General features: G+C 47.4%; 2 protein-coding genes across 7 annotated transcripts in view; one reads left to right on the forward strand and one right to left on the reverse strand.

Annotated features, from left to right (window-relative positions):
* Nucleotides 1-6699, reverse strand: rhogb (ras homolog family member Gb). The gene is made up of 4 exons (XM_035434101.1): nt 6280-6699; nt 5497-5606; nt 666-820; nt 1-486 (listed from the first exon to the last, which is right to left on the reverse strand). The coding sequence occupies exons 3-4, from the start codon at nt 792-794 to the stop codon at nt 37-39; spliced, it is 579 nt and encodes a 192-aa protein (XP_035289992.1). The 5' UTR covers nt 795-820; nt 5497-5606; nt 6280-6699; the 3' UTR covers nt 1-36.
* A 300-nt stretch (nt 6700-6999) lies between these two features.
* stim1b (stromal interaction molecule 1b) overlaps nt 7000-15755 on the forward strand; it is a 35338-nt gene continuing 26582 nt past the window's right edge. For 2 of the 6 annotated variants that reach the window (XM_035434098.1, XM_035434096.1), the window contains exons 1-2: nt 7000-7504; nt 8513-8639. In XM_035434098.1, coding sequence (XP_035289989.1) covers nt 8519-8639 — 121 coding nt within the window. In that variant the 5' untranslated portion in view covers nt 7000-7504; nt 8513-8518. The remainder of the gene's footprint in view (nt 7505-8512; nt 8640-15755) is intronic. The other 4 variants (XM_035434094.1, XM_035434095.1, XR_004766980.1 and 1 more) reach the window with 2 other exon arrangements.

The following is a 15755-nucleotide window of genomic DNA, read 5'->3' on the forward strand; positions in this document are numbered from 1 at the left end:
TTCTCTCTCATTCTCTCTCCCCCTCTCTCTCTCTCTCTATAGGAGCACGCAGGTCTTTTTGCCAGAGGCGGGGGGCTGGGGGTTGAGGAAGGCCCTCATGGCCTCTGCGAACACCTCCTTGACCCCCTCCTGGTTGAGGGCGGAGCACTCCAGGTACTTGAGGGCGTGGATCTGCCTCGCCAGCGCCGCCCCCTGCTGCTGGGTGACGGCGGTCTGGTTCTGCTCCTTCAGCTTCTTCAGCACCTCCGGGTCGGACCGCAAGTCCTTCTTGGTGCCCACCAGCAGGATGGGCACGCTGGGGCAGTGGTGGGTCACCTCCGGGTGCCACTTGTGCTTGACGTTCTCGTAGGAGGGTGGGCTGGCCACGGAGAAGCAGATGATGAAGACGTTGGTCTGCGGGTAGGACAGCGTGCGCAGGCGATCGTACTCCTCCTGGCCCGCTGTGTCCCACAGGTTCAGGCTGACCACGCGGTTGTCCACGGTCACCTGGACACGCAACACATTTTCACGCTACGTTACTTACACTACATGCTATAAAGCCTACATAACACTGCCATAAGGATGACATAGTGCGTAATTTCCAGCCAGTGGCACAGCTAATAACAAATATTGTCAACACCGTCAATGTCATCACACTGGGTTGTTCTTGTTGTCGTCATGGTTACCTGGGCGCTGTAGTTGTCGAAGACGGTTGGGATGTACTCTTTGGGGAAGGCGTTGGTGGTGTAGGAGATCAGGAGGCAGGTCTTCCCCACAGCGCCGTCCCCCACCACCACACACTTAATGCTCTGCATTCCGATTGGCCCAGAGCCTCAGCATGCTGGAACACAACACAAACTCAGCATTCTGATTGGACTAGAGCCTCAGCATGCTAGAACACAACGCAAACTCAGCATTCTGATTGGCCCAGAGCCTCAGCATGCTGAAACACAACGCAAACTCAGCATCCTGATTGGTCCAGAGCCTCAGCATGCTGAAACACAAAATAGCATGTAAGCGTTGTCCTGAGACCAGACACTGTGCGCCAGACATCAGACATCAGATCAGCTCACCACACATCAGCTTGAGGTGGAGAAGGAGAGAACAATTTTTTGTTGTTTGCTAACAGTAAAGTCTTCGGGTGTTAACTCCGCTCCAGGTCTTTATTTTTATTTGTCTTTCTTTAGAGGTTTATTGTGGATGTATGTGGATGTATACTGGACTTTTATCTCAGTTCCTGGTTCATTTGCATCGCTGCTTTAGTGATCTTGCATGCGTTTGATACTCTGGCAATGTCATTAGCCTGGTCTGGCACTACTGGTGAATAAGCATACGCTCTGTTACACCATGAGTCTCTCTCTGCAAGATTAATTTGGCTAAATCTGCTGAATTCATGTAAAAGCGATGCAAATGAGTTTAAATAGGAGTCCACACTGAATAAAAGGTACTCTTGTCAATATAGAAATGTACTTAGTAAAGATTTACATGGGGTAGTTTTGCTGCATAACTCTAAACATAAGGGATACGCCCATGTCTGCTCTGCAACAACATCACCACGGCAACAGGGCTTGCAGCCGAACTGACAGGGAGGGGTTTCACACCCCGCAGAACGCAATGCTAAGGGTGGCACACGAAGCAAAGAGCAAGACAGCAGATCGCTAACCAGACTACTGGTCTGTGCTGAAACGCTTATCAGCCTATCTCTGCACAGAGGAATTATGTCTCCCTCAGCTGGTTCTTTGGGGGGGTTGAGGTGGGGGGTTCAGTCAATAGGAACGCCCTCTACCATCCATCTCAAATACAGGGGCTTCTGTACAATGCTACTGGCAAATTACATTTTAAATGCACAGAGCTAGGACGTCAGCTGTACTGTGTACACTTGTGCCAGCAAGTCCCAGCCACAAACAAGAACTTGCCAGAACCCATTCTTATATTAATATGGTGGTTTCCTTCTCTGTCTACTGCAAGTGACTGGGTTTTATTGTGAGAGAAACAGGAGCGAAAAACCAAGTGACACCCTCCCAGTGGGTGCGTGACCCCTCCCAAAAGCAAAGAGGAATAAAAAGGCCTCACACAAAGGAAACAATAGAGTTCAAAACTTCCGGTAGGCTGACAGAAAACGAGATTCTCAGTCCTCTTCCTGATTCACTGAAGCGCTTGTGAAACCACGGCCACTCGTTCACTTTGATTTCAGCAAAAATGTGAACTGCTGCCCTCTGGGACTGGAGTTAAACCTGCAGACACTGCACCCCCCCCTCCAGGACTGGAGTTAAACCTGCAGACACTGCACCCCCCTCCAGGACTGAAGTTAAACCTGCAGACACTGCACCCCCCTCCAGGACTGGAGTTAAGCCTGCAGACACTGCAACCCCCTCCAGGACTGGAGTTAAACCTGCAGACACTGCACCCCGCCCCCCCCCCCAGGACTGGAGTTAAACCTGCAGACACTGCACCCCCCCCCCCCCCCCCCCCCCCCCCCCAGGACTGGAGTTAAACCTGCAGACACTGCACCCCCCTCCAGGACTGGAGTTAAACCTGCAGACACTGCACCCCCCCCCCCCCCCCCCCCCCAGGACTGGAGTTAAACCTGCAGACACTGCACCCCCCTCCAGGACTGGAGTTAAACCTGCAGACACTGCACCCCCCTCCAGGACTGGAGTTAAACCTGCAGACACTGCACCCCCCTCCAGGACTGGAGTTAAACCTGCAGACACTGCACCCCCCCCCCCCCCCCCCCCAGGACTGGAGTTAAACCTGCAGACACTGCACCCCCCTCCAGGACTGGAGTTAAACCTGCAGACACTGCACCCCCCCCCCAGGACTGGAGTTAAACCTGCAGACACTGCACCCCCCTCCAGGACTGGAGTTAAACCTGCAGACACTGCACCCCCCTCCAGGACTGGAGTTAAATCTGCAACCCTTCAGGACTGGAGTTTGAGACCCCTGCTCTATGCGGTTCGCTGTATAAATGTCAACTGAAGAACCAATTTTCAGTATTAGAGAGATTACAGGATTATTACCTCTTACACAACTGAGGCAACACTTCCGTGTTTGATACAAGGGCCTCAAACTCAAGATGCTAGAAAGCCTCAATGGCAGCAGGTTTCCGTGGTTTCCTTCGGGTCAGCTGCACATGTAGGCCTTGTGTGGACTCTTTAGCCAATCAGTGACTTCAGTTAAGCAGTTGCGGGCAAGTGCAGAAACCTCCCAAACCCAGCAGATACTGTGGCCCTGCAGGACTGAGAGTCAGACACATGCACCTATTTTAATGCCTATCCAGACCTTTCTCTGAGCACAGGCTCAGGGGTATGATGAGTTTTAAAGTCAATCAATTTATTATGTATTTAGGTGGCAAATTAAAAAAAAAAAAACATTTATTTGATCCCACCTACACTGCGGTGTGTGTGTGTGTGTGTGTGTGTGTGTGTGTGCATGTATGTGTGCGTGTGTTTGTGAGAGAAACAGATGAGGGAGAGGCTTACTGCAAGACTTATCGCAGTTAATCTTGTTGTGTATTGTTTACTGATTATTCATCTGTTAATGATTAAACATGCTTCTGCTTTGCCTTGGAAATACACAAATACACAAATGTGATGTATTTCCTGCCAATAAAGCATCTTGAATTTGCAACAGAGAGAGAGAAAGAGAGAGAGAGTGAGAAAGCAAGACAGAGAAACAGGATGCCAAGAAGCTAGAAGTATCACGGTTTCTATTCATAATTGGATGAATTATTAGAATTAATGAGCACAGGTGACTATGTGCAGGAGATAGGCCACTTAACATTTACCCATTTAATCAAATGGCTCAATCAAGCCCATATGGAAGAAAAAAAAACAGAAACGTCTCACACTCCACAAACTGAGTGTTTACATTTAGTGTTGGAGACCCACAGTGCTGGTGTTCGTTCCAGCAGAGCTCTGGTCAGTCTGTACGGAGTGAGTCGCAAGTCGAAGACTAACCTGGACCTCCCAGCTCAGCACAAACCAGCTGTGAGCCCCTCGTGGAAGAAAAAAAAGAGATAACTGAAAGTGTGCTTGTTTTAACAGCAGAAAAGGTCTGTAGTGACTGGTTTTCGGGTTGGAACAAGCCGAACACCAGTCACTGATTGACAGTCACTGATTGACAGGTCTTTGAAGCTCTACCCAAAGAGGGACGTTCCACAGAAGGGCATTTCAAAACTGAGAGAAAGCTCTTCAGAACACCCATTATGTCAAAATACAGAGGTTGTTGCATGGATAACATTCCACGCAAGTAAATAAATACATAAAAGGTACTGTATAGAGAAAAATGTATTTATTTATTTATCTAGTGTCTTCTATTGACTTACAACAATGATTTACGACAATGGCAATTGCCGTATGGCAACACAATATATAAACAATGACCACTGGTTCAGCAGCGTGCCAGAGCAGGCAGTTATCAGTTATTTTCACGATTCTGCCCTGATGTCCTTGAAACGTTATTATGTCCTTTAATGTCAACGTCTCTCGGGGACAGCCCAGAGTCTTCATGACTGTCGGTACGTGCAACACAGGTGTGCGTCAGCTCCGCGTCAAAATCATGTAATGACTCCTGTCTGAGTAACACTGTGATGGAGACAAAATAATGCCCAGCATCGTCCCAACCGTCGTTGCGCTATAGTCATGCAAACCACCAGCAAAGCTGCAGCGTGACACCGTCACTAGCGGCAGCGGCGCTCCCCCGCGTAGCGGTATTACTAATACTCGCGACATTTGTCAGCCGCTGTTTCAGCGCGCAATCAGCGTTCGCTTTACCTAGCCGCCTACCTGAAGCAGCAGTCAGCCGCAGCCCACACCCACCCCCCCCCCCCCCACCCCCCCCCCCCCCCCCCCCACCCCCCCACCCCCACCCCCCACCCCCGCCGGCCGCTCAACTTTTAAAACTGACAGATTAAAAATAAAAAAATGAAGAGAGAAAATCATCGTCAATAAGCCAAATCAGATTTATTCCTTGTCATTGGCGTCATGAAAGTAGAAAAGATCAAACACATACTACAACCAAATTTCAATTTAAAAAATCATCTGTAAAGACATGGTAAATTCGATGAGCCGAGAGCCGAAATTCTGTTAGTCACCTTAGACAAATGCAAGAACAATTCTGTCATACTGGAAAATATGTTTTCTTACTTAAAAGAAAATGACAGCGGCAACCAGCAGGACATGGCACTAGATGGGTGGAACTTTTTAAAAAACATTAATCGTTAGAAACAAACAAAAAAAAAGCCTTACTGGAATTCCCTTTGAACAGAACAATACAATGTCATGTAGAAAAACCTATCGCTCAACTGCGACAGGATGAGAACATCTGCCTGAGGAATTCGAAGGCCAAGTTGCATTTTTAACGCGTTTTCGGAATACCGAAGAAGAATGAACTGCATTTCTCAAACTCACCACGGACAGCTACAGAACTGACAAGTATCCGCACCAGGTTTCCCTTGGTGAGTAAAAGGCAATTCAACATCTCATCAGTAAAGCCACACAAAAAAAGGAAACTCACCAAACACCGGCCAACTCTTCTCTAATCGGATCATGAGCGATGTAGAAGAGTATAGGTACAGTGTATCTCGTCTGGGATGCCTCGTACCAGTCAAACAACTGGGAGCAGCACTTGAAAGGAAGTGAACGCAATTCTTACAGAGGAAGTCCCGACACAGAAAGACGATATGAGGAAGTTTGCATGCAACGTTATGAATACAGATACGACTGCTGACACAAAACATTGCAATGTGTAGAACTGCACAGAAATGTTTGTTTGTTTTTGTTTTTTTTTAATCACGACAGACACGTGCTAAATTGTCCATCATTTCATAGGTTTCGGTTTTAGTTCAAATTGAATTCTGTTTTGTTTTAAGTAGCCTATTTAAAAGCCACGTCCATTCCAGTACAGATGAAATTGCACTCTTAGTTTTCTCATAGTCTTATTGCATTGTACCATTTAACTGCAATAATTTGCCTGTTGTACCAGCGACATTTGTGTTTAATAAGTGAACTAAGTTTACCCACAACATACAACAATAAGAAATAATATACAGTGCTCCCAACATGCATGGGCGTGCTCTCCATGAAATGCTTATCATACCGAAAAAGAAAATGATAAATAAGACTGCTTACCTGTACCTATGAATACCATAAGCTCATATCCATGCTTGAGATAGTTATATACAATATACATACAGTATTATGGTTTGCCAATATTGTAGTGGAAAGTTTTAAGTCCTTTAATTCCATTACTGTCCAATGCGTAAAATGTCAGATTTTATGCTCATAAAAGCGGTTTTACCTCGCTTCTTCTTCTTTGGTACAGAATTGTGTCTAACGCGATGGTTCTGCGGGCTTCACGGCTGGTGATGCGGCCGGACACACCGCTCCGCCCTTTGTTCTCTCGGGAAGACGTAGGCTACCCGCCCTCCATCTGGAATCACGTCCGATCTTGAAAAAATAACTTTTTACTTTTGACGGGGACTGGCGCGTCAAATTATTAAGTCAGACCTTCCTAGTTTTTTTCTCAGCAATACCACAGAACAACAAGTAATATCCATGAACTTTGGTGAACAGTTTACTGGCAATATAAAAACACGGAATCCAGCCTTTTAGAAAACTTAGAAGGGGTATTGATTTAAAATAGTCATATTTTAATCAACCCAAGTGAACTCTCTTTACAAATCACATTTAAAAAAATATAATAATAGCATGGTTATGTCACTTTAGATAATTTACTGAAGCCATCATTGTAATATGTCACTGCATTCCGCACGTGGAGCATTACGCATTCTGCGTTCTAAATTGCATATTGGCTACAACAACGAGTAGCCCCAACAAAATATTTTCGTGACGTAAAACTTAAATGGAGAAAAAACAGCGGGCGCTGCAACGTCGCTCCGAAAGATGGCATACTTGAGCTTCCTACGAGGTTTTTCAGTGTGGAGAATTACTCGGGAAACAATAGGCTAGCCTCCGTTCCAGTAGACGGCGTTGCAAAGAAATAGTGTTGCGAACGCATCGCGTGTACGAACAGGCAGAGAGCCTCCGAGGTCCGAGTCTGCGTCGGCAGCAGAGCCCCTGCTGGAGCCGTGGAAGTAGAATCGCGAAGGCTGTCTGTATTAAAGACGCATTTCATTGCAGCAACGCGGTCTGAACCCCGGGGGTTGTACTTAATAGCAAGCACTTGGACTTGGCGTCTGCCTGGGCATTCCGATACTATACGGTGCATTTCATGCGCAGAAGTGCGGAATTGGACGGGTGCCTAGCTGTGCGATATGATATGATTCAGTCGCCGATGGGAGGTATTGTTGAAGTAAGGCGAGCAGCCCTTGTCATCCAGCGTATCGGTGTGGGCGTGTGAAGGCAGCGTGGTCGGTAATCACCGCATCCCGCACATAATCCGTTTTCTGATGGGGCACAGACGGGGCTCCCCGGGGAGTCGGGCCGAACTAAAGACCCGTTTCTAATCGCGATTTTTGCGATACAAGAACCAGAAGCGCACCAAATGCCAAACAGTCTGAAAGGTAAATATATATGTATCATTTTTTGCATTTTCACAAAGCTGAATCGTATGAACTGAGTTTACTGACTGAATGAAAGAAAGAAAAATGACACGCCGATACGTAATTTTCAAGATTTGGAAGGATCTCCCCTCTTTTGGATACTTGGCACATGCCCGGCTTCTACATTCGATGTGCGGTTTTTTACATTTTCTTGTGCATTATTGTTAATCGTTTAAGTTTCGCGGAAAATGTAAAAGGCGAAACCTGTAGAACTGTCGAAGGTGTGAAACGCAATGGCGATTTTGACTATTACGCACTACTGCGCACTACCCCACATTTCCAATCAACGGCCTCCACATGTTTGTTTGGAACATTTTGTTTATTTTTCGCCGGCTTGATGACACAATATAACAGAGTAATGGATAACAACTAACACAGAATGTTAAAACGTAGCGATGTGTCGTTGTATGCGTTCCCCTCGCACGTAACGAGAGCTTCTCACAGCCTACTGCCAGCTTGCCAGCTTCCTCGTTCAGCCTGTATTTGTGTGCATGTTTGCCATGCATAATGTAAACTTAGTAGCCTACCTTTGTAAGAAAATGCATAACCAAAACTCGGACACGAGAACAGCATTTTTTGTCACCGAGCCAACGGCGAGACGTTCATTGTTGTCTACATCATTGTTTTGGCTTCGGCCTGATTAAAGAAATACTTAAAGATATGGGTTCTGAATACATTTCCTCTTATCTGTCATCACCGCCTCTTATTGATACGTTTTAGATTTTTCGTTGATTTGAGTTGGAGAGTAAAGACATGGCACCGTCTCTGCTCGTTGCCTAACCCGTCACGTGCGCACGTTTTGAAATCGCTCTGGATAAGACTGTCTGACATGTGAACTATGATGCCAGATTAGGTCCAAGGTGTATTTCCAAGTTATGAGCGAGAAGAGGGTGTTGGGCCAAGTACGCGGGCTATCTTGTTTGCTTATTTGGCGAATTATTATTATTGTTGTTTTTCCTCTTACCGAAGTACACTATGGATTTCGACAAACTGGCGACGTTGTGGATTCTGTGTCTGTGCCTCGCGGGGAAGTGTCTCGCGGACAAGCCGGGTCAAGTGCACGCGGACCAGCAGCATGTTGATGAAGGCCTGTCAGGTAAGGAATAATAACGGTTTGACAGTATTAATTCTTGCGGTTAAGGTGCAACATCACCAAGGGATATTGCCACGAATAAGATTCAGAAATAATCCCCTCTCCTGTTATTTTCTACAAATTGTTTTAAAATATAATTTGTATCACTAATGACGTAGTGGTGTGCTTAAGCACTTTGAATGGGACGAGGTAGTCTATTTCAAAGATGGGGGGATTGAAAAATAAAATCACATAATCACCAAAGCCTATAACTGTTAAATGCTTCAGCATGACAACCCTGTGATCCCCTGGCCTCATTTAACACTCATTTAAACACTTTAGGAGTTGCTGTAATGTTTTTAGAGTGTATGTAACACCGGCAATTGTTCTGTGTGCATTTGTGGCAAGCACTGGAACAATCTGGAGTCCCTGATTACACACCTCCATAGAGGGCACAGAGGGTTGTCCTCTTATATAAATTTACTGATATATCACTGTGTATATCTTGAAAAGATGCACCAAGTACCCAGATCACTCTAACAAGGGCGTCTATTAAATGCGTTCAGTGCTCAAACCACCGCTGTCCCTTAGATATAACCACCACAGGTACAATTTAAACTCTCCAAACACCCACTTTCGAATGTTCCGTAACATTAACCACACATTATAAATATCTAAGCTTAATGGGAACCAGAATGGAGCAGGCTAACAGACTGTCCTGGAATATGCGCCTGGTAAAAATACCTTGAATTTAAGAGTATCCTTTAAGCCTTTTAGTTAATTCTGTTATTTTATTTGTGGAAGACCAAGTTGTGTCTGTGTGTGTGTGTGCGTGCAGTGAGTGTGCGTGTGCGTGTGTGTGCGTGCAGTGAGTGTGTGTGTGTGTGTGTGTATGTGTGTGCAGTGAGCGTGTGTGTGTGTGTATCTGTGTGTGTGTGTGTGTGTGTATGTATGTATGTGCCTACATGTGTATGTATGTGTATCTCTCTCGATATATGTGTGTATGTATGTGCCTACACGTGTGTGTGTGTGTGTGTGTGTGTGTGTCTGTCTGTGTCTGTGTGTGTCTGTGTTTTCTATTGCAACTGTGGTCATAGAAATTTAAAATGCACATTGATTTGTGTGGGTAAGAACAGAGGTTTGTGCCTTCCTGTTCATCGTGTGGTGACACAGACAGACGGGGGCCATTTTCTGAACCCATAACTATACGCAGGAGGGCTTTTTTCTCTTAGGTGTGCAGCCACAGTGCTTCTCTATGTAGGCCATGGAAGACTGGTCGGCTCGTCTGCGTGGTTCAAACAATGGGCTGCGGAAAAGACACTGAGCTGTTTCCCAGAGCAGGCCCGAGTGTGTGAGTGTGTGTGTGTGCAGTGAGTGTGTGTGTGTGTGTGTGTGTGTGTGTGTGTGTGTGTGTGTGTGTGTGTGTGTGTGTGTGTGTGTGCTTATATCTCTATGTATCTGTCTGTGTGTGTCTATGTGCCTAAGTATGTGTGTGTGTGTGTTTATGTATGTGCGTATGTGTATCTCTCTACATGTGTGTGTATGTATGTGCCTACACTTGTGTGTGTGTGTGTGTGTGTGTGTGCGCGCGCGTTTGTGTGTAGTGAAACATCAGCTTACTCAGATGATATTTATAACAGTGGTTTTAGAGAACTCTCCCCCGGCTCTCATACACAGTCCTAAACTCTTCCAAATGACTGTGCTTCAGCACCTGAGCGTTCAGGAGCTACGCGGCCGTCCAGATTTGAGTTTGAGGAAGCTTAACGGTTGTCCGACGACTTTGGGGAGGTGGCCCATCTAGCTTCATAACGACCTGCCGTTCAGACAGCTGCGACCCTTTATAAGCACGGCTGGAGAGGCAGCTGGACAGTGACCAGATATGACCTTTTGTTTTGAGGTGTGGAGGTCAGCTGCCATTTGAGGTTAATTAACCCTTTAAGCCGACTGTGACATTCCTGCAGATTTCTGAAAATTTTACTCGTTTTGAGAAACACCTCTTTTCAACAATGTTCGGGACGAAAGGTTTCTTTTGTACGGTTGCAGGTTTTGGTTATTAGCTGGACGCTTCCTTGAAAATTGGCGGAGGGCCACACTTGGGTTTAAAAATACTGCCCGGCATGTGTGGAGTTAAAGTGTTTGGAGTGCGTGTACGCATTTGACCCAGGTCTGCTGGTTCAGGGGCAGTTCTGTTCTGGGGGAAGGGGACGGACTGTGGCCTTGGCGGGGGGGGGCTCTGGCCAACAGCTTGGCCTCAGGAACCCCCACCTCTTCCCCCCTCAGCCAGATTTGCCGGGTTTATGTAAATTCATTATATTCACATTATTTGTTAAGTGCTTTTTTATGAATGCACAAAGCGCCTCACCGATGTCTTTAAAGATACAGTATGGGTTTCTTGTGCTCAGTTGTTTAGCAGCTCTGCTTTAGTCTGGACATGGGGAACTGTAAGTCGTGAATAAAGCCACTGTATCGAGTGCATCTGTAGGATCAGTGATGTCATGCATCCTGGAGCCCCTGAGGGTTTCCTCTGGCTCTGGTTGCTCTCCATGCTCAGGCCCATCTCTTTGCTCAGGCCATCTCTATGCTCAGGCCATCTCCATGCTCAGACCCTCTCCAAGCTCAGGCCCTCTCCATACCCAGGCCATCTCCATGCTTAGGCCCTCTCCAAACCCAGGCCATCTCCATGCTCATGCCCTCTCCATGTGCAGGCCAGCTCCATGCTCAGGCCCTCTCCATACCCAGGCCATCTCCATTCTCAGGCCCTCTCCATGTCCAGGCCATCTCCATGCTCAGGTCTTTTCTGTGTCTCATTTGCATTGCCATTTGTACATGGTTTCCCCAGTGAGCGTGATTCAAATCCAGATTTGTTTCTGTGTACAGCAGGGCTGCAGGACGAGGGCCAATCTGTTTGGGGATTTCCTGCCAGCCTTCGCTCGATTACTCGACGGGCCCCAACCATTTATTTGAGCTGACGCTTTCAAGCCAGAAGCCGCAGCAGCCGACTGTCTGCAGTTCACTAACGTATGAAAGTCACGGGTTCGGCGAGGATGGAGTCAGCGAGTTCTGGTGCAGTGTCTGGGTGCTGATAGTGGTGTTTTCTGTGTGGAGGTTTTAAAGCAGTTTCCCAAGAGACGCGAATCCCTGTTACGCCGGCGGTGCTGCAACACGGCCTTCCTCTGAGGGCGGAACGCTTCGAACAAATGTTTCCCAACGCCGTGTTCTGAAAGTCTCTCGCCCTTCCCCCCACGCCCCCCCCCCCCCCACTGATTCCAGGCGTGCGTACAGCGAGGCAGACGGTAGCTAAAGGTCGCTCGCGTTAGCCAAATCCGCACCCTCCTCCTTGTTTTCCTTCCGTGCCCGTCCAGGCTAACTAGGCGTCCTCTGCGATCGAAATAGCAACTTTTCAGTCGGAAACCGTTACCGGCGGTAACCGTCGCGAGGGAACTCGGTTCTGCGCGAGCGGTCCCCCGAACGTGAGCGTCGTTCGTCCAATCAGAGAGCGGCGCCGGGGTTTCGCCCCCCCCCCCCCCCCCCCGCGGGGTAATTGTGTTATCGCTGCGGAGATGAGCTGAAGCGGCCGGCTAATCCGTCCTGAGACAGCTGCCCCCCCGCCCCCCCCGACTGTGGTCCACTGAGCCTGAGGCCTGCGGCAGCTCCGGCTCTCCAATGCAGGGAAATAAGCGCATCGCAGGTTCCCATTTATGGAAATCCCCTCTTTTCGTGTGTGTGTGTGTGTGTGTGTGTGTGTGAGAGAGCTGGGTGCTGCGATAGAGCTCAGCTCTGGGAGCACTGACTGGTTTAATGCGCTGCAGAACTGTTCCAGTCCTCACAAACCACAAACACTCACATACACACACACACACACACAGATGCACACACACACACACACAGGTACACATGTATGTACTAACATACAGCACACACACACACACACAGGTACACATGTATGTACTAACATACAGCATACGCACACGCACGCCCACACACACACACACACAGATGTAAAAATAGAAGCTAGATTTGACTCACCTAGCGACTGTGTATTTGCGGTACTGACGGACGGGGGTGGGGGGTGGGGGGGCGGTGGGGGGTGGGGGGGCGGTGGGGGGTGGGGGTTGGAGGGGGGGCGGTGGGGCGGTGGGGGTGGGGGTTGGGGGGGGGGGGGGCGCTGTCCGGCGCCCCGCGCTAACGCTAACAGCCTCTGACCGCATCGTTGCGCTCCGGCGAATCTCTCACCTGCTCGCCCGCTCGCCCGCGTCCGTTTCCTCTCTCTCTCTCTGTTTCCGTCTATTTTAGGTTATCTTTGTCTTTCTGCTTCTTCCTGTCGTTCTTTTTTTTCTCCCTCCCTGTCACTCACACTCACTCACTCTCTCACATTCAGATCTTCTCCTTGTCAAATTCTGACTGAAAAGGAAAGCAAGTGATGTTGTTTATATGCTAGTACTGTGTAAACGATAAACCTTAAAAGGGCTAAGTTGATGAGGAGCCTTGTTATTCTTTTACTCTGATGAATCTTCTCCATCCCAAATTCTGCCTCAAGAAAAATGTAATAATTAGGACACTAGATATTTTTTTCTCACAAAGTTATTCATGCATCAGTGCAGAGGAAATGTATATACTGCTAATTGCATCTCATAGGATTGGAATGTGTTCATTCAGACAGGGAAATGACTTTGGAGGACTTGCAGTGCAAAATTTCTAATTTTGAGTAGCACACTTAAGCCAGGATATTGCTTATTTACTGGACATTCAGCAACATTTGTATAACATAACCATATTATTAGAACCCTAAATAAAGTTACCGGGACGATATGAAACATTGACGTCAATGAAATAAAACTGGTGAAAACCATGAGAAGGACGTAAGGCACTGACAAAATTTGTAAATGTTTGTCGTGACTACGTTTGAACTGTTGTCCTCAGGGGGCCTTTAAAGTAAATATTTGTTTAAGAGTTTGGCAAAGCAGGGTAAGGGTGACTGCTTGTAAATTTGCCTTTTATATTTCAGCAGAGATGCTTGTCCTGACCGACTTACACGGCATTCATTCTGTACTTACAGTCCACTTTTACAACCGAAGAATTTACTGAAGAGATTTAGGTTGAGTACCTGTGTTCAAGAGCGTATCTGTGGGTGTTTGAGACTCTTAGAGATTTTTGCTGGGTTTTGGTAAACTTTGGGAGCTGTGTCAGACTCTTAGAGACTGTGCTGAGTTTTGGTAAACTTTGGGAGCTGTGTCAGACTCTTAGAGACTGTGCTGAGTTGTGGTAAACTTTGGGAGCTGTGTCAGACTCTTAGAGACTGTGTGGGACTTTGTGCTGAATCACCTTGCTCTTTCCCGGCCTTGCACAGGTCTAGGTGTTGGACAGGACTGTAAATATTTGGGTGGAGCTGGATAGGGCTCCTCATTCTTCCACAATATCAGATTTCAGCCTTGTTGTGACTGTAAGGGAACAGCAGTCAGACGAGGAAGAGATGGACTCACACCTACTGAACAAACGGACAGGACCCAGAGTACAGACTCGCTCTCTCTCTCTCTCTCTCTCTCTCTCTCTCTCTCTCTCTCTCTCTCTCTCTCTCTGTCTGTCTCTCTGTCTCTGTCTCTCTCTCTCTCTCTCTGTCTCTGTCTCTGTCTCTGTCTCTCTGTATTACAACTGCTTTATTGGCACGATAAATAAATAAATCTTACATTGTCAAAGCTGAGATGCATTAAGAGACACAGCGCAGTTAGGAAGGAGGATATCCGTTCTGAACTAATTTATTCAATAAAATAGCAATAATTAAATAATAGTGCAGTGGAAAGGGAATAAATATGAATTACGGGTTCTTGTAGTTAGTCACCGTGCCTCAGCTTGTGGCATGAAGTACATCTGGATGCTACTCTCTATGTACTTTATCCACTTCCTGCTCTCCCTCTCTTTCCCTCTCTCTCATTCTGTCTCATTCTTGTGGTCATTCTCCATCTCCCTATCGGCCTTTCACAGAGCTCCGCTGTCGTCACAGCAACATCGTCCCACCACGCTGCTGTCACAGCTGTGATGTCACAGCTGTGATGTCATAATGGTGTGCATTGTAGCTTGCCTGTCGTCTGCACCATAGCACTGCACAGTCTGTAGGTTTTAATGAAGTTCGAGCCCGGGCCTGGAGTCAGTTATAGCGATGGATGCATGGGCTCACCCATCCGATGGGCTGTGTTACAGAGTTACTGTTGAGCCGTGCATCCTGTAGGGTGTAAAACAACGCCTCTCTCTCTCTCTCTCTCTCTCTCTCTCTCTCTTGCTCTCTGTCTCGCTCTCTCTCTCTCTCTCTCTCTCTCTTGCTCTCTGTCTCTCTCTCTCTCCCTGTTGCTCTCTCTCTCTCTCTCTCTCTTGGGCATTTGTTTGTTTGGGTTTCTGTGTGGCCTTTTTTGGGGGAAAGATAACGGGCACCCCTGTGACCTGCGGGGTTTTTGTGCTCTTCGTGCCGGGCTGTTTCTGAGATACTCACGCTGCTGATAATCGGACCGTCTAAATTAGGGTGGGAATCAGACATGTTCAGCCCCATGTTGGGCATTTAAAAAAAAGATTTATTGTAAAAAATAGATAAATAAAAATATAAACAGAAGAACACGATCACATCTGTATAGCCAATGCGGCAAAGCAGACGTTTATGAAGGATGGCGAGCAGATTTTCCGAGTCGCAGCTGCAGTTCAGTTTGCGGAAGCGGAATATTTATTGGTGTACATTTTAGCGGTAATGTGCGATCTGAGAGCTGGGCTCGTCTGCCGTGTCGCCGTATTTCACCTGCGCGCCGACGTCTCGCGTCTGTGGGAGAACTCAGGCCATTTTGGGAGGGTAGAGATCAGCTCAGGGGCGAAGCGTAATACTGTAAATATGGCTGAACAGAGAGTGGCTTTGTGCCTATGAGTGTGTGCCTGTGTGTCTGTGTGTCTGTGTGTCTGTGTGCCTGTGTGTCTGTGTGTCTGTGTGTCTGTGTGTGTGTCTGTGTGTCTGTGTGTCTGTGTGCCTGTGTGCCTGTGTGTCTGTGTGTCTGTGTGTCTGTCTGTGTGTCTGTGTGTCTGTCTGTGTGTCTGTGTGTCTGTGTGCCTGTGTGCCTGTGTGTCTGTGTGTCTGTGTGTCTGTGTGTCTGTGTGTCTGTGTGTCTG

This window comes from Anguilla anguilla, chromosome 9 (assembly GCF_013347855.1).
Source record: "Anguilla anguilla isolate fAngAng1 chromosome 9, fAngAng1.pri, whole genome shotgun sequence".
Lineage (NCBI taxonomy): Eukaryota > Metazoa > Chordata > Actinopteri > Anguilliformes > Anguillidae > Anguilla > Anguilla anguilla.